The sequence below is a fragment of the Aphis gossypii genome, chromosome 2 (genome assembly GCF_020184175.1).
Source record: "Aphis gossypii isolate Hap1 chromosome 2, ASM2018417v2, whole genome shotgun sequence".
NCBI classification, from domain to species: Eukaryota; Metazoa; Arthropoda; class Insecta; order Hemiptera; family Aphididae; genus Aphis; species Aphis gossypii.
In genome coordinates, this window is record NC_065531.1 from 13,136,621 (window position 1) to 13,158,785 (window position 22,165).

At 27.0% G+C, this 22,165-nt stretch overlaps 5 protein-coding genes and 1 long non-coding RNA gene across 13 annotated transcripts; 3 read left to right on the forward strand and 3 right to left on the reverse strand.

Moving 5' to 3' along the window:
- Window positions 1-1,378: 1,378 nt before the first annotated feature.
- LOC114129198 (omega-amidase NIT2-like) lies at window positions 1,379-3,634 on the forward strand. The gene is made up of 7 exons (XM_050200810.1): window positions 1,379-1,636; window positions 1,706-1,850; window positions 1,962-2,108; window positions 2,350-2,534; window positions 2,842-3,010; window positions 3,091-3,324; window positions 3,386-3,634. The coding sequence occupies exons 2-7, from the start codon at window positions 1,763-1,765 to the stop codon at window positions 3,481-3,483; spliced, it is 921 nt and encodes a 306-aa protein (XP_050056767.1). The 5' UTR covers window positions 1,379-1,636; window positions 1,706-1,762; the 3' UTR covers window positions 3,484-3,634.
- Window positions 3,635-5,388: 1,754 nt separating this feature from the next.
- Window positions 5,389-6,489, reverse strand: LOC114129204 (uncharacterized). The gene is made up of 3 exons (XR_003592814.2): window positions 6,121-6,489; window positions 5,942-6,057; window positions 5,389-5,883 (listed from the first exon to the last, which is right to left on the reverse strand). It is a non-coding gene; the product is annotated as an uncharacterized LOC114129204 (long non-coding RNA).
- An 869-nt stretch (window positions 6,490-7,358) lies between these two features.
- Window positions 7,359-8,514, forward strand: LOC114129196 (uncharacterized). Its single transcript, XM_027993852.2, has 4 exons — window positions 7,359-7,705; window positions 7,775-7,850; window positions 7,964-8,056; window positions 8,135-8,514. Exons 1-4 carry the CDS (start codon window positions 7,634-7,636, stop codon window positions 8,359-8,361), a joined length of 468 nt encoding a protein of 155 aa, XP_027849653.1. The 5' UTR covers window positions 7,359-7,633; the 3' UTR covers window positions 8,362-8,514.
- Window positions 8,515-8,627: 113 nt separating this feature from the next.
- On the reverse strand, window positions 8,628-10,950 carry LOC114129195 (sin3 histone deacetylase corepressor complex component SDS3). Its single transcript, XM_027993851.2, has 9 exons — window positions 10,798-10,950; window positions 10,129-10,365; window positions 10,022-10,067; window positions 9,827-9,940; window positions 9,564-9,748; window positions 9,239-9,502; window positions 9,048-9,183; window positions 8,906-8,990; window positions 8,628-8,813 (listed from the first exon to the last, which is right to left on the reverse strand). Exons 2-9 carry the CDS (start codon window positions 10,232-10,234, stop codon window positions 8,715-8,717), a joined length of 1,035 nt encoding a protein of 344 aa, XP_027849652.2. The 5' UTR covers window positions 10,235-10,365; window positions 10,798-10,950; the 3' UTR covers window positions 8,628-8,714.
- Window positions 10,951-11,127: 177 nt separating this feature from the next.
- On the forward strand, window positions 11,128-12,868 carry LOC126549631 (uncharacterized). 6 transcript variants are annotated; one of them, XM_050199401.1, is made up of 3 exons: window positions 11,128-11,346; window positions 11,931-12,071; window positions 12,168-12,868. In XM_050199401.1, exons 1-3 carry the CDS (start codon window positions 11,247-11,249, stop codon window positions 12,296-12,298), a joined length of 372 nt encoding a protein of 123 aa, XP_050055358.1. In that variant the 5' UTR covers window positions 11,128-11,246; the 3' UTR covers window positions 12,299-12,868. The 6 variants fall into 6 exon arrangements, 4 of the variants coding, with proteins under 4 accessions (XP_050055358.1, XP_050055360.1, XP_050055359.1 ...); XM_050199403.1 differs by having other exon boundaries at window positions 11,931-11,975; XM_050199402.1 differs by having other exon boundaries at window positions 11,934-12,071.
- A 1,652-nt stretch (window positions 12,869-14,520) lies between these two features.
- On the reverse strand, window positions 14,521-21,303 carry LOC114129189 (trafficking protein particle complex subunit 10). 3 transcript variants are annotated; one of them, XM_050199406.1, is made up of 20 exons: window positions 21,152-21,302; window positions 20,946-21,093; window positions 20,638-20,858; window positions 20,262-20,455; window positions 19,996-20,194; window positions 19,819-19,930; window positions 19,564-19,751; window positions 19,293-19,499; window positions 19,037-19,222; window positions 18,720-18,955; window positions 18,508-18,614; window positions 17,469-17,796; window positions 17,272-17,395; window positions 16,892-17,113; window positions 16,638-16,829; window positions 16,335-16,580; window positions 15,873-16,055; window positions 15,599-15,800; window positions 15,068-15,202; window positions 14,521-14,934 (listed from the first exon to the last, which is right to left on the reverse strand). In XM_050199406.1, the coding sequence occupies exons 2-20, from the start codon at window positions 21,010-21,012 to the stop codon at window positions 14,837-14,839; spliced, it is 3,447 nt and encodes a 1,148-aa protein (XP_050055363.1). In that variant the 5' UTR covers window positions 21,013-21,093; window positions 21,152-21,302; the 3' UTR covers window positions 14,521-14,836. The 3 variants fall into 3 exon arrangements, with proteins under 3 accessions (XP_050055363.1, XP_027849644.2, XP_027849645.2); XM_027993843.2 differs by having other exon boundaries at window positions 20,946-21,302; XM_027993844.2 differs by lacking the exons at window positions 14,521-14,934; window positions 15,068-15,202; window positions 15,599-15,800 and adding an exon at window positions 16,205-16,251 and having other exon boundaries at window positions 15,920-16,055; window positions 20,946-21,303.
- Between the last annotated feature and the right edge of the window lie 862 nt (window positions 21,304-22,165).

Below are 22,165 nucleotides of genomic sequence, written 5' to 3' on the forward strand. Positions count from 1 at the left end.
ATTTTTTCTTATAAGCATTTATAGATCAAATTTTTACGAAATATGTCAAAATCACAAACATGTGTTAGTAATTTTGTAGTTGAAAAATCATAAAATTGTTTGTGTTTATATTATCTAAGGATCAGATCTGAGACAAAGCTGCCCTTCACGAATACCGGATGTTGGGCATCGACATGGCTCACCGGTACCCGCGGAGGATGGCAACGACGGCGTCAGCACTCAGCGTCAACAGTGGTCAGTCGTCACTCGTCAATGGCGCAGATTCAGACAAGTGGTGGCGAAACCGATGTCCGCGGCACCTGTAGCGAAGGTGACGCTGCGACCGTTAGCAAAACGTTGCATTTTTAGATCTTTTATGTCGTTTTTTCATTTTTTTTTATTGTTTTTCAATATTTTCAATATTTTCTAATAATTAAATCTTATTACCTACACATATTCTAAGAATATTTTTTAAATTTTCATCTTATAAATATTTTATATACTATAATAAGCCTATAGGTATAAACGTCATACCTATTATTTGTTTTATTAATATTTTTAAATACAAATATTTAGATATAAATCTTTGATTATAAGAATATTTTTACTTTACAGATTTAAAAAGTGGATTCAATCATAATATAAATACAGCATCAGTGGCGTAATTTAGTTATGTTTGTAGGGGAAGGATAAAATATTTTTACATTTTATCTTTAATATAATCTTCCCCCGAAAAAAGAATTGTATCGATAAGCACCTCTTTTCAATACAAAAATGTATTTACGCATGTGACACGAAAATAATTAATTACAAAATATTCAATATAATATAGAATAATATCAATAAAGAAATGTAGTTAACCAGTCTTTTTTTTTTTAAAAAAAAATCAAGGGTGAATATGACACCCAAATCCTCCCCGTAATTACGCCACTGCACAGCACAGATGAAATATGGTTTGTATCTTATTTGCGTAAAATTTAATAGACCATTTATATAGGTAGGTACCTATCGTAAATTTATATGATCGCAATAATCCTGTTTTGATTCGAGTCCGTGCGATTTGCTATTATGTTATCCGCAACGCCCTAACCGGTAGCATCGAGTAATTACTCCAACTGGTCTCCAAGTCCGGAAGACCAGACCGTCAAAATGATACGACTATAAACGATATAAACGATGACTAATAAATTTAAGTTTAAAAGTGTCACTGTGTTAGGGAGAGTCGAAACGAATGCACATTAAACATTTCAAATGTTCTGTTCAATATTTTTCAACAATAATGGGCATTATTCACGTACCTTTTATAGGTAGTAACCTATATTGAATTAGGTATTGAACAAAGTTTCATTGTTATTATGAATTAATACCTATTGACCCAATCAAACGACTTTGGCGAGTCATTTGCACATTTTTTTCTTCTCGTAATTGATTCAATTTAAAATCGGTTGAGTTTCTTATCAGTTATCACTGTTATTAGTTATTACGTTTTGTACTTTTGTGTTATTAGTTAATACCGGCGTTCTTGTCATTCGGTGGATGCGTGCATAATAATAATATGAGTTTTTAATGACTACAATATTATATCATAAGTCTAAATTATAAATTAAAATACGATCTTGTAGTCACTAGGTTATTATTCATATTATCGTTCATAACGGTAATTATAAAAAAAATAATGTACTGGTATTAACGATACTTATCAAAAATAAATCCAATATAAATACAGAATTACAGATAGAATTAACATTACCGTACGTAATTAAACAGCGGGCGTTGCTCATAAATGTTTGCTAGTCGAAAACTATTACAACATTTGCAACAGTCAATCACTTTATTTTCCCAGTTCAGAATGGCTTCATCTAGTTCTACGGGTAATTATTAGAAAAAGACACAGATAATTATGCTATTTCGCCGTTTTAGATACTTATAATATAGGCATATTTATTTATTGTTTATATCCTGATGTATCTTGTTTATTTTAGGTTTTCGAGTGGCCTTACTGCAGTTGACTGTCACGGCTGATAAGTCGAAAAATGTGGCCAACGCAGTGAGACGTTTACAGCAAGCAAAACTGAATGGTTGCACATTAGCAATATTACCTGAATGTTTCAACTCCCCATATAACACTGGTAGGTTTATCCGAGTTCATAAATAATACACAAATAAACATTTAGGTAATGAATCAACTATAGCAAATTAATGTTTCCTTAAACACAATATTGGTAAATCATTACACTAAACCATATTTTGTGCAACTCAGTATAAATAAATAAGATCTTAATTTATAACATTTTATGATCCTAATTAATGTTTATTAATAACTACTTCATACGCCTTGATAATAATTTTATTTTATTATTACTGTCTTAGCTCTGTTCAAAGAATACTCTGAAGTTATTCCTGGAGGTGAAACATCTGAAGCTTTGTCTCAAGCTGCCAAATCAAATGAAATGTATATTGTAGGTGGTTCGATCCCAGAGATATGTGATGGCAAAGTGTACAACACATGTACAGTTTGGGATCCAAATGGAAACCTGATAGCCAAACATAGAAAAGTACTATAAAAATTTTATATTACATAACCAAGAGGTACTTATAAAATAGTTATGAATTATAATAATATGAATTGGAGTCATAATTCTCTGAATAAAATATTTCTGGTTCATAAAACTATGCCCTGGTGAAATATATTTATACATTATAATACTAATCATTTATTTTATTTTTATTGAAAAATAAACCCAGGCTCGAAATATTAAATATAATTTTGATTATTTACGGATATTAATTTGCAATCATCACAATTTCACTGTATATATTATTACATAATATGTATTTAAAAACAAATGTATATAAATATAGGTGCATTTATTTGACATAAATATTCCTGGTGGAGTTTGCTTTAAAGAATCTGATGCCTTAGCTGCAGGAAATACACTAAATACGTTTCAATTAGGAAAACTTAAAATTGGACTAGGAATCTGTTATGATATACGATTTGCAGAAATGGCAACACTATACAGAAAACAAGGTTTGTAGCTTACTTAATGATTAATAAATATTATATTATAATGTTATTAGTTTTTAGTATATTTGGATTTTTATTTTTAGGTTGTGATATGTTAATATACCCCAGTGCTTTTAATATGACAACTGGACCTTTACATTGGAGCTTATTAATTAGATGCCGAGCAGTGGATAATCAGGCATTTGTAGCTGTTGTTTCACCAGCCAGAGTTACTGATTCTAATTATGTAGCATGGGGTCATTCCATGGTTGTGGATCCCTGGGGTAAAATTTTAGAAGAAGCTACTGAAAAAGACATGGATTTATATGCGGATCTTGGTAAATATTGTTTTTATTTTTCTGTTAAATCTTAAATTAAAATTAAAATAAATTTGTTTAGACTTTGGTGATCGAGAAAAAATGAGACAGCAAATACCCACTGAAAATCAGAGAAGAACGGACTTGTATGATACAATTGATTTGAAAAACAAAGTTTGAGTTTCAAACATCCATTTATATTAAAACAAAATATGACAAATTTGTGTAAAAACAAATATTATTGTTATTTTATTTTTTTAAACAAGTAAAATGTGATAAATGTTTAGATTGAGATTTCATAGTTTATTAATAAATAATATTACAACCGTTATTGTTTAGTAAATTTTGTTGATACCAATAACAGTGGATGATTTTTAATACAACATTTTATAATTGAAAAATTATTAAAATCAATTTTTATTTTTTTGTCTGTAGAATCTAAAATTAATAATTAATACCTAAATATTTACCAAGGCAGCATGATATAAAAAAATATGGTTAACAGTAATCATTAACAGTCTGTATGATTATTAAACACTCATTAATTTCTTTAGAGTGGTGCCAAAATTTGACCATACCCCACAGATATTTAAAATATATATATGTATACTCAGACTTATGGCTTGCCATTATCTTACTAAAACCACTAACTATAAGTTTCATAACAACACTAGAAAATAATTTTAAACATTAGGATAAGCATATTAATATTTTGTCCACGATATAACCACAAAATTCTCTGATGTAACTTTAACTAAAAACATACCTATTGGTTTGAATTAATAACTAATTTCAATTTTCAGTTTAATATTGACTATAATGTTAGAGTTATCCACAATACCCTCAATTTGTATAACACAAAATAAATAATTTATAAGTTATAACATATGATTAAGTGATAATTATTAAAAGTGTATTTTATATTTTAATGATCACTAATTACAATTGAAATTTTGTGTTGTTCATTTTTGCATATTTATTTGAATTTAATTAACTATTTCAAAAACTTATCAATTGATTTTTTAAATCATTTGGGTATTTATAAAACAACAGAATAAAACAGTGATATGCTATACTTGAAAAAATCATCAATTATGTGTAATTTTAAAGTTAAAAAAGACAAATAATAGCTCTATTTAATGGAATAATATAATATACATATACAAATAGATAAGTTTTATAATATATAAAAATTAAACTTCTTAAGGACTTCTTGATTTTCCTGAATTTTGTTGTATACAGTCCAAATATTGTATAATATTTGAAACCACACGGAATTGCTATAAACTATTGTACTTAATTAGCCAAGCAAAATTTTTTTTATAACCAAATAGGACATAACTTTTCAGTTTATCCCTTGGTTTTCTACTTGAACAAACAAAAATCAGATATTAAATCATATTTTATATTTTTTGTAGTTCCAAAGGGCCAGACACATTACACATCTGTTTTCATCCTAAGAATAACCATTTGTGTACATGTATTCACGTACTCCATGTTTATATTTTCTAGACACCTGAGTATATTTTAATTTTTAGGTAACCCAAATTTTTTTAAGTACATTTTATCCCATATGGCATATTTGAATCAGTCGTATTGTAACTCAAGATTTACTAATAAAATAGTAACATAGTGTAAATGCCATACAGACTAAAAAATCGTACCTGTGCGATATAAATATATATAATGACATAATGTCGTATAAATTATTACGTTTCGTCTAGACTATAGATGAAACAATACTTCTTTTTTTTCTTTTGCATATACAATTTCTTGTGCCAATTGTAGGCAAAGCGTTCTTTGCCCTAATAATAATAATAAAACCAAATCAAAATGAATGCAAACTACATTGTACATAATATTTAAAGTAAAACCTGATATTATCTTCATTTTTTCTGTAGTTATCTCCGTGAAAACGATCTCAAACAATGGAACATGCAAATTAAATTTGTTGACTTAAGAAACTGTTATTTAAAAACATTTCTTTCAATGAAGTCTTTGTCAGCCATAATACACTTTATATTTTGTATATGATGGATTATGTTGTTTAAAAATAGAAGCATAACTTCACTTTGTCCATTGACCATTACTATCAACAAATGAAAACATAAAGTAGGTAACATTTAAGCATTTATTTATGCTTAAAATAGGTTAAAAAACATAAATGCTGAAATTGTACAAACCTAAAAATACATAAAGTGGTAGAGTCAAATCATTCACTTTATATGTTGTGTCCACAAATAGCATTTCAGGACATAATGCAAATATTCTTTTCATCTCATCATCTTGATAGAATATGGCCTTTAACTCATTATTATTATTATTATTATTATTCAATATTTCCAAAGTAACTCCTTATTTGTTTTTAAAACTTTCAGCTCAAGATTTTAAGGCATCTAACTTAGGAGAATTTGTTAAAGTCAAGTTATGTATGTCCTTTAAAGTTATAATTTTATTATGTTGTGTCATCAACTCATTTTTAAAAAAATTTTTATTGACTTTCATTGCCACTAATTTTGATGCTATTGATTTAGCATCAGATTCAAGTCTTCTCTGGTATGGGTAGTGGTCAAAGATTGCCTAATAATAATAAATAATGATAATAGAAAATCAAAATTGGTTTTTTTTTTTTACCCACCTTACTGCGTAAATGATTGTGTTCAGTAACAATTAACAATAGAAGTAATTACTAACTTATCTCCTGTATCATTAGGTCACACATATATCATCACAGGACAATTCGAAAGATATAAACTAAATGTAAAAAATTATATAATATGCTAGTTAATATTAATACCAATATACCTAGTTACTTACCTTTGGTTTGGGCGTATCCCTTTAGACCTATGTTTATATTGACTTCACTAAACATACATATTTCAATCCGGGTTCAAATTTCTCTTCAACCCTTTTTTTTTTAATATTTTCGATTGTTCTCGTATTGAATTTAAACAAATTGCAGTTTTCACTATATTCGATTTTTTTAATGGTCTCTTCTAAAGTACCAAGCTACTAAACACGTCACCTTTTTTTTAATACGTCACAATTAGATTGATTAGCTTCTACCCTCTACACATAACTTGTGATTATAATATTCACCAATAAAAATATGATTGGTACAACACAATACTTCATTTAGGTTTACTCAAATATAAAAGATCGGACTGTATTCAGTGTACAGATCATACTGTCATGAAAACAGGAAAATAATTTTTACAAGAATAATTATCCTGATAATAATTAATAATCTTATCTGTGGGCATTTAAGCTAGATCACAGAATAGATTAAATTTAATCTATTCTGTGGCTAGATATTACATATTATAAATAACAATTTATTTTAAATAATATACTATTATTTATTTATTGTATTTTCAGAAGTAGAGTAATAAACTAATAAGCAAATTAATTATTCATGATAATTAATATTTATATAAGACTTAATAAAAAATAAAAAAAAGGTTTTCAGTTAGATGTCCAGTTTTTAAAATTAAAAAGTTGGCAACCCTATGCATATCCAATTAAGACATAATAATATATGCCATATATTTCAGACATATTTCTTTATGTATTTATTCTTCAAGAAAATAATAGGTCTAACAGAACATGAATATTATATATGACATAATAATATATAAATAATAATAATTGATCTTAAATTTAAATTAAGGCGGTAATCAAATCACCATTGATAAAATAATGATAAGGTCTATGATTTGAACCGATCACAGCATAGGACACGAAAATAGGTAAATACTAAATACCACAGAATATTTCTATACAGAAAGTTAAATATAGTATAGATATCTTTGATAAACTGGTAAATACGCGTCGGACGCGAAAATAGCTACTTCCTTTTTTGAAAGACAAAAAAAAAAATAAACAAATTATTATAAATATATATCGTCAATTACTGATCACTAGTTACTGATAAAAAAAAATAACAATGATATTGTTATCAGTATTTTTGTTGTTAAAAAAATAAATAAATCTTAACAGGTTGTTAACTTATAACTTATAACTAATTGTTCTGCGCTCATAAAAAACTTACTTACTTTTATTAAATTAATTTTCAATTTTTAAATTACACTTCGTTATAACCCCAAATACTCAAGCACAAATGAAATAGATTTAAAAATTAGAATCTATTATTCGAAATTAATATTGTCTAAACATTAATAGATGACAAAATTGATAGATAGTATTAATTGATAAGTATTTCAATTTTCTACGTTCATATAATTATTTCTAATAAAAAATAAACATTTCAAAATTTTAATCAATAAGAGTAGTTACTAGAGAAGATTTCTTACAAAATACTCCAAGCAATATGTCGGATAAAGCGATGCTCGTTTTAGGAGAAGCTCCTGAATCTGATGATGAAGAGTTTCAACACATTGAGGTAAAAATCTATGATACAGCGTTATTGTTATATTTAAAACACGATTGTGTTGCTAATGTTTAATTTCAGAATTCAAAAAGTGTAATAGTCGAAAATGATCACACAGAGTTTGATGCCGATTCTAATTACCGGACTAATAATTCAAGTAAGTCAATGCATTTATACGACCAATCACTTAACTTAACAAATTGTCTAAATTGTTATTCTAATTGCACTCTACATACATTGACTGATCTTCATTAATGATAATTTTTGTAGAAAATAAAAAAAGGCAAGTGGAAAGAGAAAGTTTAGCTGGCCGCTCTGACAATTTCAAAATGTCTGAAGATACTTTACTGCATAAAAAATTAAGCAAGTATCTGTTGTTAATAACTTTCCATCATAATTTGTGATTGTTTGTTTAATTATGTTTTAATTAAATTTATTTAGAAGAAAAAAATATGCAGTTTTATTCAAATCTGACGACATTTAACAAGCAAATGTATTTAAATGGTATAAATCGAATGAACGAAACGAACCAACAATTAGTCAAAGCTCAGGTATTACTCCAAGATACTGTGACTAACTGGAAGTATACTGAACAAAATTTGTCACACATTAGACGGAAGCTGGCTGATATATTGGCTGAAGAGTATATTCCTAAAATTAATATTTAATGCATTTTTTTATATAAAAGAACTTGTTAGTTGTTATCATAATTCATAAATGGAATGTAATAATTGTTACCCTATATTTCTAAATAGAAAAAAATTGTATTATATTATATTTTTACACTTTAAACAATGATTAAAATAATTATATTTTGAGTACTTTAGCTTAACTATAGGAAATGTAATATTATTATAGGATACAAATTATAAGTTCTATACATATTATTATTATTATTAATAATAATAATTAAAAAAAAAAGACAGGTGATACATTTTAATATAAAAATGAATGATCTTCATGCATAAATACATAAATATATAGATATAGAACATAACATTTGAATAAATTAAGAAGTTGTTTAAACAGCAGCTCGACGTTTAATAGACATTTTACCTTTTGATAGGTAAGACAAGTTAATACGAAATTTACTGTTGTCTGAAGTTTTCTTTACCCAAATCTGTAATAAAGAAATGATTAGAGTTTTTATAATTATACTATTATTTTCCAGAATACAGAATATAAATCGTCTTCATTAATTTAATGACTTACAGTTTCATTGCCAATGGCAGATATAACAGCTGGAAATTTTGCCATTTGCCTTCCTTCGACAAAAACAGGTTGTCCTCGATGATACCTTAAATTAAAATAATTTATAAATAAGTAAACAATTAAATAACTAAATTGTTCATACCATCTCTTTTCAAATAGTAGTTTTCCATCTTCAATTCGTGTATCTGGTATGGCTGATGATCCCTCAGTGTCTGAATTCTGACATTTTTTAGGACTCATATTACCTGCAGTTGATGAACTTGTACTTGGAAGAAACCCTAAACAGTAATTTAAAATAAATACTATCACTGTATAATTGTAAATATTACTAACCAGGCTTCCTGATAGACGAAGAATTAATTGTATCACGTGTTTTTACTGTAGGAGTTGTTGTGGTAGAAGTAGATGGTATTGAAGCCAATGACTCTTGAATAAGCTTAACATCGTGTTCTATCTCGTGATCTTGCAACATATAATAAATATTTGATACTGGGGGTGGCTTGCGACGTTTTTCTTGGGGTGCTGGCACTACTGGATCATTTGGTCTTCTTCTAAGTTTTCTTGTCATAGCAGGTTTTTGATCTGATAAGTCTGGAGCTGAAAACAACCCAAATTTTATAAAAGAATGAAATATACTATGTATACATGTTTTACATACAGAGTTCCACGTTTGAATTTTCATGTTCTATAGCTTTTTTCCTCTCGTTTAATTCTGATATGAGAGTATCAGTAAGTTCAGTATTACGGTCTTCAAACTCTTTGTGAGCTAGGCGTCGTTCTCTAATAAATTCTCTTTCAATAGCTTCAAGTAAACAGTCACGCCACAAATTGTTCATCATTAGTCTATGTAAATATACATTTAAATCGTGATTTTTACTGATAAATAAATATTATATATACTAACTATATTTATAAACTCACTCATTTTTATGTTGTGCATCCAATTTTTTCAATTGTTTTACATATTCCACGTGCGTCCCATCACGCAACTGCTGTAGTTGCTTTTGGATACTGGCCAATTTGTCTTGATAAACTCTAAAATGATAGGGAATAAAATCAAACATAAATTAATCAATCATTAACACAAATAAGTCGTGTGAAAATTAGCTAACTTACTGTTCTTGTATTTCAGTGTGTTTCTCACGGTTTTCTTTCCCTTCGTCTGGAAAACAAAAAATTATCACATTAATATGTTTGTTTATTATTTATAACTTGGTTCATACCTTCGGAGTCGGTTAAATCTTTGTTTTCGATTTTTACACTGTTGTTGTCGTCGTCGTCCATTGAAAACGTCGAAGATGGCGACATGTTACTGTCGTGAAATGACATCGTGTGTTAATAGCAAACGGCTCCAATCCTACACGCGTCCGCGAAATTAATCCAACAATGCGGCGAACGAATAAAACTATAAAAACAAGTAAAGATCCGAAGCTTCGTCGCTCGAGTAATCCAACTAATAACTGTAAGAGTATAAGCCGTAAACCGTAAACTGTATAGTAATATTAATATTTAATGTTATTATTTTTAATAATAATAGATAACGAATATCCACTATCTAAATTATTATTTATCATTTTATTACGATCCGATCGATCATCGATAGAACCATGATAGACCCATAGATAATAAAGAATGGATAGGCCATTCGACCTTATCATACGTTCTCAAACAATTATGAATGTAGGTGCTTTTATTATTAATCCATATATATATATATATAATATATATATATCAGATTTTCAATAAGGGATAACCAAAAGTTGAGATAACAGGCACCTTTGTGAGACAGAAGATATCTGCTCTTTAGGAACGAGGCACCTAATGTTATAAGCATAGGCGTGGCCTATCCATTCTTTATTATCTATGGATAGACCTTATACTAATATACTAACCGGCCTTTCGTACATGTAGAACGGTCATAGATAGAGGGCGCTTTTCGTGTGCTGCTTGTGACTGCACAATGTTAATATCATGAAGATTAGAGATCTCTAATTAGAAATATCTCTAATCTTCATGGTTAATATTATATATATATATTATACAATGAAACATTGAAATGTATAGCGATACATTATAGTGTACAATATGATAAAATCTATTTTGTCATGATGTACAGTACTGCAGTATGTTTGACCGGTTACTACTACAGCAGCTGCTACCACAGATTAAATAAAATAATAAACAATTTTAGTATTGATGATAAACTTACTGATAAGTGATAACAAATATATTATCTATGAATTTTACAATGTGGACGTCAAACTTAATTTAAGATTGGCAGTTGGCAGTTGCCAGTTGGCACCTAAGCTTACTTATGCTCACATAAACATAGATAATATCTATGCACATAAATCTAGGGCCTTTTGAAAAAATGAGTGTATTTGGCAGCCCAGTTTTTAGCCTATCGGTACTTGCTGGAATGAACACTCACTTAGAATTGGGTAAATTACCATTGGAAACCAAATGTACAATTAATTTTATAAATATAATGGATAAACTTTTTGATATTTTTAATTCGTGTAAAATACCAAATAGAAAATCATACAGAAGACCTTTTAAAAATACATCAATACAAATAGAACATCTTTCTACAATGCTTTCATTTTATAAAAAAAATTAAAGTTATTTGATATTTCCAAGGTAAATGGTACAGATTTAACTAGCAGGATGAATTTTATAAACGGTTGGCTAATATCACGGCTTTAGATAGAATTTCTATCAAAAGCCGTGGCTAATATCCATTAATGGGATGTTAAAGTTGTGGGTTTTATACTTTTATTAAATGAATCAACCAGACGTCCCAGTGATAATGTTTTATTTACCAACCGTTTAAATCAGGAATGTTTAGAAAATTTTTTTCGGTATGTTTTGCAATAAGAATGGAAACAATCGAAATCCCACTCCTGTTCAATTTTATATAGCTTTTCGAAATTTGTTTTGTTTAAATTACTTTCAACATTCACCCAATGCTAATTGTATTAAAGACATTAATGACATTTAAATTTGTTTCATATCAATCCTCAAGAAGTCGGTCCTACCAATGTTATGTTGCCAGAATCTTCATCAAGAGGTACATATTTTAAATTTCAAATTGGTACTGTTGACTATAGGCACTTAAAGTTACTTGAAAAAAATGCCTTGTATTATGTTTGTGGTTATTTGTATAGTAAGTGTTTAAGTCAACATTCCTGTGATTTATGTATTGAGTATGGCAGGCCCCAAACAAATTTAGATTAAGTATTTTTATTATGTTATTTTAAAGCATATACAAATACTGCACAGACAACTTACGGTAATCTTCAAATGCCCGAAAATGATTTTTATGAATACATATATGAGAATGAAAACATAATTATTGAAAGATTTCCTATGTTTACAATTGCTAATTACTAACTTATATATTAAATGAATTTTTATGTAATGTACTTTTTAAGCACCCATGTCCAAATTTTGATTATGTTTATTTAATTAAGTTATTTGTAAGGTTTAGAATAATTTCTTTTGTTAAATTTTTAAATAGAGAATTGGTTTCAGAACGCCAATTTAAAAATAGAAAACTGACAATAAAACATTTATGATTAATAATAATATAATGTAATGTGTATCATATTTTAGGAAAAATGTTATTTAATTGTTATATTTTGTTTTATTGTTATTATTTGTACAATTTGACATATAAGTAATTACTTACCTAATTTTTAATGATTTAAAAAAAAATAAGTAAAAATTATAAATAAAAAATGTTTTAGTCTTATTTCAGAGTACATGCTGTCTAATATTTTAAAAATAATTATTTATTTAGTTTGTAAACTTAACAAGTTACAGCGTGTCATTATCAAATGTCCACAAGCGTGGCTTCTAATTGTATTGTTAATTGTTATTTAATTTTTAACAACTATATATTTACTGAATTAAATTTACAGCTATTCTAATTATAAAATAAGTGTAATTATACATTTGAAATGCTTTAGTGTGTTTTGTGTGTGCCTTGTGCCCACTCCAATACTCCATATAGTTCCCCTTTATGCTGCTACATATTAATAATAATTGATTAGTAACTTACTACTAAAATACCATATCATATTATTGATAAAAGTATGTGAATACATTAAATAATTTAAATAATCAATCCATTTTATTGAAATGATTCTGATTTTTTTTTTTTTTTGTAACAATTAATTCAATCTTATGAAATTACTTTTTGAACTTGATTATTTTATATGCAATTAAGACAGTATAAGATATCTAATTGGTAAACCTTTAGTAAATATGTCTGTACAAACCAAAAATGATACTTTTGTAGACTACTTATGTGTTATTTCGAATAATAAAATGCTACCATGTTAAAAAATGAGTAGGTTTACATCATCAATGTTTTCATTCGTAGTAATATTAATTAATATTTTTTTAAGCTTTTCTACCAAACTTAAAAATGTTACTACATTATTATGACTACAAAATTATTAAGAGGCAAGAATATCTGATTTAATTTTTTTGTTTCCTAAAAAAAAAACATTTTTATTGTATAGTATAATATACTTATTTGTAAAAAATATTTATGTAAAATATCGTCTTTATGTGAGCAATAATGTTATCTGGGGATTTTTATTCCGGGATTCCCTTACGACTTATAGTTTATTGTGCAGGAATCATGAATGTGTTAAAATTAAAATCGATTAGCAGTTAATCATACTAAGACAGATTGTATAATATAAATAAGTTGTTATATATCTCATTATCTTAAATATTTGAAATTGAATACATTTTATTTTAAATTACATTTATGGTTTTTTTTTAAATAACTTTAAATGTATGTATCCAAAATATGGCCTAAAAAACTAGATAATATATAATTAGTAAATATGAGTGTATGAAATTTGCACCAAAAACAAATATATATTTATATATATGTAATTTGTGCCATATAAAACTAAATGAAAGATCAAAATGTAATCTGCACCATCTTGTACCTTCGAAAGTTTTAATTTGCGCCACTTTAAAATAACTAAAAAATTTTTTTTTTCAAATTAACAAATTATATTTTCAATCATTAATTTCTATTTCCTATCAATTTTCTTTTGTATTTAGTCTACATAATTTTTTTTTTAGATTAGATAAACCTAAATTAGGCATGTGTCAATATTATCGTATTGTTGATGCAATACTAGTAATTTTATCAGTAGTACTAGTAATTTCCAACAATTGAGGTTAAAAGTGTGGCGCAGATGACAAATTATTCCATTTCGTTTTCTGTTGTGGTGTTAAGTATCAAAAATATAATTTTTGTTTAACCCACCTATTTATTGAATTATTAAAAAATAATGCAAATTTTATGAGTTTCTAATTCAAGAATAGGTCATACTTTCCTAATTTAAAAGCGTCTATTAATACAACATATTTTACAGACTAAAGTTGAAGAAAGTACTGCTTAACACAAATACTATTTATATTTTATGATCACAGTCTTTACTAATCTTAGTTGTAATGTATATCAAATATGTAATATGTATTAATATGACAATGTTTGAAATTTGTATTTAGTTTTATGCGTTTTTAAGTTAAATTAACAGATTGGATAATTATTATAATAAACATACAGATCTTACTCAACTTAATAAAAATTAAGCTTTTTTTTACTTTCTTAATTAAATATAATAATTTGTATAATGTATATATTTTATAAAAATGAATAAATAATAAAAAAATAGACAATTATCTAGAAAATAAAATAACATGTAATATATAGTACAATGTATTATAAACCCTGTACAATATAATATATAAATATATATATAATACTTTAAACAATGGCAACAAGAATAATAATATAAATATATTGTATGTATATGAAATTTTAATATTAAAAATATTATATATTATAACATGAGCAATCAAATGTTTTGAACAATACTATAAAAATAATTATTATACTTAAGATGTATCTGCTGTTATCCGAGGTAATACATGTGTTTGAACACCTTTACTTGCATCGTATACTTGACCAGTTGAAAATTGTTCCATTTTAGATTCTGTAAAATAAAAATTAAGAAATTAACATAAAAATCAATACATTGGTTTCATTTAATAGATTTTATTAGAAATGATTCAGTAATAAAATTCCATGGAAATGAATCATAAAAAACATTAATGATGATAGCTTACCAATGTTTTGACGTGAATTGGATGGAAAGTAACGAAAAACATTTAATGTAGGTATAGGTAAATATCCACTCATCAATGGCATTACCTCGACTGAAACACTCTGTGTTATTGAATTTGGTAAAAATGTAATAACATCTACATGAATAATCAAAGAACATGATTAAGATTATTTAAGCTATATTAAACATACCAAGTATAAAAATAAATATAATAAATTAAGTGATTGTTAAGAGGACACTATATCCTCATTCCTGGCTTATAATCTCAGTAGTCATAGTTTTATAAGCTTTTACTAAAGCAAAATTATGTACAGCAGTATATTCATTTAATTTTGTTAGTTCCTTTTGTTATATAATGTATAATTAATCTACTAACAAATTCAAAGGTAAAAACATAACTATAAAAATAAATGAGAACAGTTAATTATACTTTGTTTTATGATATACTTTTGTGGGCTAGAGACAAATGCAGGTATGGCATCCTCTTAAAACAATTTAATTAAAAAGTAAAAACATATATTATTGAATATACCAGATCCACGGCCACAAACTGCCCACATTGTTTTATCTGCAACTATTTCGTACTTAAATGAAATTTCATTTGAAGGAATGTTTGGATAATCAGAATGTTCAGATCTCTTAAAGTTTGCGGTGTATGTACACACTGTATTCATGCGACAGAATTCTCCACTTTTACCAGCCATTTCAACTCCACTTTCAATTAATAGTAGTGTCTGTTTCAATTAAATTAATTCTTGTAATTTATAAATGTTAAGTGGTTTATAAAAATAATATTCAATTTTTACTTTATAATTGTTAATTGTAAACTCAAAGTTTAAATCTTGAGTACAATCTGGCTGTTCAGCAGATGAATACTTTGTTTGGAAATTTAATTTCAATAATTCAGTTGATGTTTCTAATGATTTGATATCTGTTGTTGACAAATTTATTTCCCATAAATAGCCTATTGTTTCACCATTTTTTAGAAACTAAAAAAAAATATTTAATTGAACACATTTCATGAATTTAATAAGCAATACAAGATTATAATATTGTGCATGAATGTCAAAAAATAAAACACTAGAAATAGTATGTTGCATAAACTGAAAAAAAGGTGCATTTATAAAGAGGTAAATACCTCCAAAAAGGAACGGTTCTTCAAGTCCACTGCATGCAATCTTCTGCCTAAATTTAAACCCCTAATGTTTAACCCAACAAATAAAAAGAAAAAAATCCACTATAACTTTAGATACTTATTGAATACTTACAGTTAATGGGTCACATGTTGGGTTCAATGAGATTAATTCGACAACTGAATTAGTAGGACTAACACAGATTATTTCTGGTATCATCAAAGCCAATGACCAATCAGTATGACAAGCAATGTTTATGCCAACAAATTTACGATAATGACAAGTGTGTAATCGATGAGTTACAGTTAACGGAAGATTAAAGTCTATAGAAACGCAAATCATTTCTTCTTCATCTGATGAAGTTTCACATTTTACCCATAACTAAAATATATTAATAGTTATCATCAACAAATTTTGAAATATATCTAAAAATATTACCTTATGGTGAACTATTCTAGGATGATCTTTTAATGGTGGTAACTGGGCGAATAATTTAATGGGTAAAGATACTGAATGACTAGAATTCATAGAGAATGGAGATTTCACATACATTTCAGAACAAAATTCTGTTTTATCCTCCAAACAAAAAGTCAAACCAGGCGTGGAATGCAATCGAATTCTCTTAACAATCTAAAATAAAAATAAATAAAAATTTTGTTATTGATTCAGGTAATTAGTAAAAAATGTAATACTTTTTTTGATTTTGTCCCAAACTGAAGAGACAATGTAGACATTTCTTCAATACCAGCAAATAAGCATTTATTATTTGGCAAAATTAGCTGAGCAGTTGAGTTAACATTTTTTAATGCAAACATAAGACCACATGGTAGACTTGTCAGCAATTCTAAACGATGTTGTAGTATTACGGATAATTTGTCCAAAAAGTAAATTCCAGATTCTATATTTTTTGAATTCTAAAATATTAATAACATTTTTTTTTAGTTTTAGAATAAAAATGTGTACAGTCTTATGAAATAACTATCAGATGGCAATAAATAACTAAACAATTTTTAAACTAAATCAGTAATTCAAAGTTTATAATAACTTAAAAATATGAATATTTATTATTTACATTAAGTGTTAGGTCAATAGTATTCATTCCAGGTTGAATCTCCACATTATTTGCAGATATTATGTCATGAAATTCATTTTTGTTATAATTCATAGATGGTTTTCTTCTTTGACTATCTTGCCGTCTACATATAATAATAATATATTTATAACACTAATAGTATGTTAAAGTAATATCAAATAATTAGAATTGATTACCTCAAGTATGATTTTTGATTTAAGCAAGTTATACCAGTAGATGCAAAATGGCCATCTTGTTGATAATTATGATTGTAAGTCATTGGTAATATATTGCCTTTGTTCATATCATAGCTATAGGTATTTTTTACTAAATTTAATTTATTTTTCATTTTTTTCAATGCAGACCCAATTACCACAGAAATGGCAATTTTTGGACACACAACTGTTTTAGGGAGATTGCTTTTAAATTTTAGTGATACCGTTGATGGATAATTACTTTCTTCATTGTTGCATTTTACATCTATTTGATCTAACACTATTACATCGTCCATTGGATAAATACACTCTATAATTATTGATCAAATTCAGTTGAATTAGTTTTGTATAATGTAATTGTTATTTTATAATTCATTGACTTATTCACTTTAATTGATAATTTATAAAACCATATATACTTCAAAACATCACAATCAATATAGTTAATCATTTTTAATTGTCAATTAATTTAAATAGTCTATATCCTTCAATACAGATGGAGTATCTATTAAATTTCATTTAACAGTTAAAATACTAAAGTTATTTTTCAGATGAATATTAAATTATCGGTTGAGTGACAAGTCTATGAATGATAAGACTTTTTTTAGGATTAAATGTTCCAAAAATATTGACATATTTATCATAATTTTGTGCAAATGTAATTAGAATAATATAATGAGATAATGTAATGTGCTTATTGCTTACATTTTTGAATAAAGCATTAAGAAGAAATACCTTACCAACATTAAGTTCAAAAAGAATAAACTTTAAGAGAAAAGACATAAATTATATCAATAAATCTATATGCTCGATAATTGAATAATAAATTATGTTTTAAATAAACATAAAAATATAAATTGGATAAGTTTACACAAACTTTGATAATTTTAAGACAATAATCTAATAATTGTTCAAAATATTAACATTGCTTTTTAGAAAATAAATAATTGTTACAGAATTACAATATGGTTTTATATAAACAAATAAATTTATTAAGAATTAGAATTCTAAAATATCTTACCTATACTTGAATCTTGAATCATGCTTAACATCTGGTCAAAATGATCTTGTCTAATTTGAAGGTTACATTCAGGGGCAGAAGCTAATTGTAAACATGTTTTTACAAATCTAAAATTAAAAATAAATACATTAATTGAAATACTTACATTTTAACTTAATTAAAAAAAACTAAAATGGTAGTAAATTATTCAAAAAAAAAAAAAAAAAACATACTGGTCAACATTGCCAATTTTTTTAAAACATTTGACTAATTCTAAATTTGTTTGTACTATTAATAATTTCCAGTTATCTTGTTCAAAAAGTTTCAGAGCTTTAACTAAAAACATTGTTCTTTTTGTTGTATCTCCAGACAATGTGTAAAATTTAGCTAGTTCTAAACCAACTAAGCTATGTGCACATCTCATTAATTTGTTATGTTTATAAGTGCTAATTGCTAATTCAGCTATATCCTAAATAAATAAAATTTTAGTTATTGGTATTAATTTTATTATTAATTACACAAATGTTACATTATATAATATTTAACATACCAAATAATGTTTACTAAATGTTTCAGAAGATGATAAAGCTGTTTTAAGAGTTGCTACAGATTCAGTAGCTGTGGTTAAATCATGACCACTTTGCATTCCACCACATAAAACTTGTACAGTATGAAGTTGTTCAGTAGTTTGAACATTTCCTGGGAGCAGTCCACAAAGGTCTCCTAATTCATATAACTTAACACACAGTGTATAAGATAAGTAAATAATAAAACTTAGAAATAAATAATTTATCATTTATATTTACCTTTTTTAACGAATAATATAGAAGTGGAGCTGTATGATGAGAACACTCTTCTAAATGTTCTGGTTTTTTAACAGATTGACAAATTACTAAAATTTGAGCGCAGCATTGTAAAACCCAACAAGCTACTGAACCTTGTGGACATTCAATTTCCAATGTTTTCAAGTCACTTACTGCCTGATGAAGAAATATTAATGCCCTTTCTGCAACCTGTAATTAACAATTATAATATAGTTTAAATAATAATAAATTATACACAAAAATTAATACACACAATCCAAGGCTTGGATGCAGCCATCAATAAGGACGCTTGGCGTGAAAACAAATAGCATCTAAATTCAAGAAGTGATAGTTTTCTAATTTTAATAGCTTCTCTTTGTTTACGACTTATATTTTCCATAAATAATACAGCAGACCACCATTCTAAGACAACTTGAAATTCAGTTAACCATTGAGGAATATCTAAAAATTTAAATAAACATCAATAAATAATGAAATCATAAGTTTATTATACATTAAAAATATTTACTTCCAACTTGAGAATTTAATATAAATTGGGTGAACATGGCATCTAATTCATCATATTGGACTAAAGCTTCATCATGAATTCCAAGCATTTCCAAGGCAAAAGCCAATTCTTCCTAGTTAAATGTAATATATAAAAGGTAAATTTTGTATATTAGATGTATGTAAAAATGTGTATTACTTGGTACAAAAAATATTTGCAAAAACTCCAAGATGGATCATTTCTCTGTTCTCTATAATTTCTTATATTATCTTCATATTTTAAAAACAGCCTATCAAATGCAGACAAAATTAATAGACGTACATTGGTAATTAATGCCCTCCATGCACTGCTACCACATCGGACTTCTGATTTGGGAGGATTTATTACAGATAAACAGCTAAATATAAATAAAATGTTGTAATTAGTATTGTATAATAATTAATAAGAATAAATTCAAAGCATACCGATCTGCTTTTTTTTCAGCAAAATCACTTTTGATCTTGTCAAAGACAGTTGTTCGAGGCAATAATTTATTATGTTTTCTCAGATCATAAGTTTCAACTACAATTATTACCCAATCAATTATATTGTGCTTGTTCATTTCATTCATCCATTTATCAATTTCATCTCTTAACAACGATTTATACACTTCCATATCCTAAAAATATTAAAAAAAAAATAGTATAGATTAAAACAGAAAAACAAACATGAAATGAACAGTAGTCTAATAAATGTTTAATGAAATATAGGTAAGTGTGTTTATTTTAAAAGAGAAATGTTTAAATTTAAACTATTCAAAAAAACTGTTTAATGTAATAATGTAATATGAGAATTTCTCACCAAACACTGAGTCCAAAATGTATGCATTATTGGACGACCAACCAGATTGCGAGTACCTATTTGTTCGGCCACAGTGTCCTTGTTAAAAGGGACAAAGTCTGTGGACAAGGTGACCATTTTCATGGGTCTGCCGTACTGGCGCCTCCATTCGATCGGTTCCTGGCTAAGTGACTGGCTGAGCACAAGTTTTAAATTTTCAAATAGCTCTTTGTCACCGGCATCTAAAACAATTACAATGCCCCCATCGACCCGTTAATGTCAGAATGAAAAACATTAGTAAATCTAAATAACAGTATATAGTAGCTTGCATGTAATGAGAGGTCTATAATCGGATATCCGGAGTGTATCATCGCCTTTTGGATTTGCTGTGGTCATTATTCCTCAGCAACACAATTCGCGTACAGCATATTATCACCAAGGTGTGATGTGCCAGTTCGAATACTGGAATACCAATGCCTGCCAACAATGAACAGCAATAATCAAGTGTTTTTTCCGTCGCGGCTGCGAGCAGTACATTGACGTGTATGATAAATAAGCCGACAACACGCAGCGATCAATTAATTACATTCGACACGACAATTGGCCAATTTGGCCGATTTGTATTTTTTAAATTTTCCGGACATTATCAAAGCACCCAGATACCACGGAGTTCTTTTTATCCGTGCTATAATAGATATTAGATACCTATATTTTTATCAGTCGTGGTCCAGATCGCGTTTCGTATCCTTATCAATCAGAGCGGCAACATATTATTATTCAAAGGTAGAGAATTTCGTATATTATTATCTATTCTGTGCACAGACCTATTAACAGTGAATAAGCCTATGACTATGTGCGATACAAATCGAATAAACCGATAACTATAAAAAAATAAATAGTATTATTGTAGTACAACTCACGGACTAAGATTAGGTTAATCTTAGTCCGTGGTACAACTGCACAAAGTCTGAAGTCATCAGTACCAAAGTAATTGTTTTTATCCGGGAATTCACGTGAAATGTGATTAAAAAACATAATTAAAAAAATAAAATTTCTATAATTATGATAAAAAAAAAACCATTGTGTTATCAGTATAGATCATGGGTCGGCCATTAAATTTTATGGTGGTTCAAATAATTTGAAAACAAATTTTCGAGGGCCAGAAAAAACAAACTTATATTATATACCTAATAAATAAGTAAATAATTGTTGTATTATTGTGACTATTATTATTGACAACAATAAACTATGAACGCCATCATAATCTCCAAATACATCATAAAAATAGATTAAACATCTATAAACCGCCTATTGCCGACTCCTGGTATAGAAAATAAATCTATTTTATTTACAGATATATTTAATAATTATTTATACATATAAATATGGGTGTGTGTGTACACTGTACAGTGTACATAATACATTTTTTTTTATATATCTGTGATTTTATGGGAGTAAAATAACAATATACATATTCTTCTTCATATCGAAATCAGCGTTGTAACATTCGTAACTTTAAAATTTTCAAGGCCACCTGAGAGCAAAAATT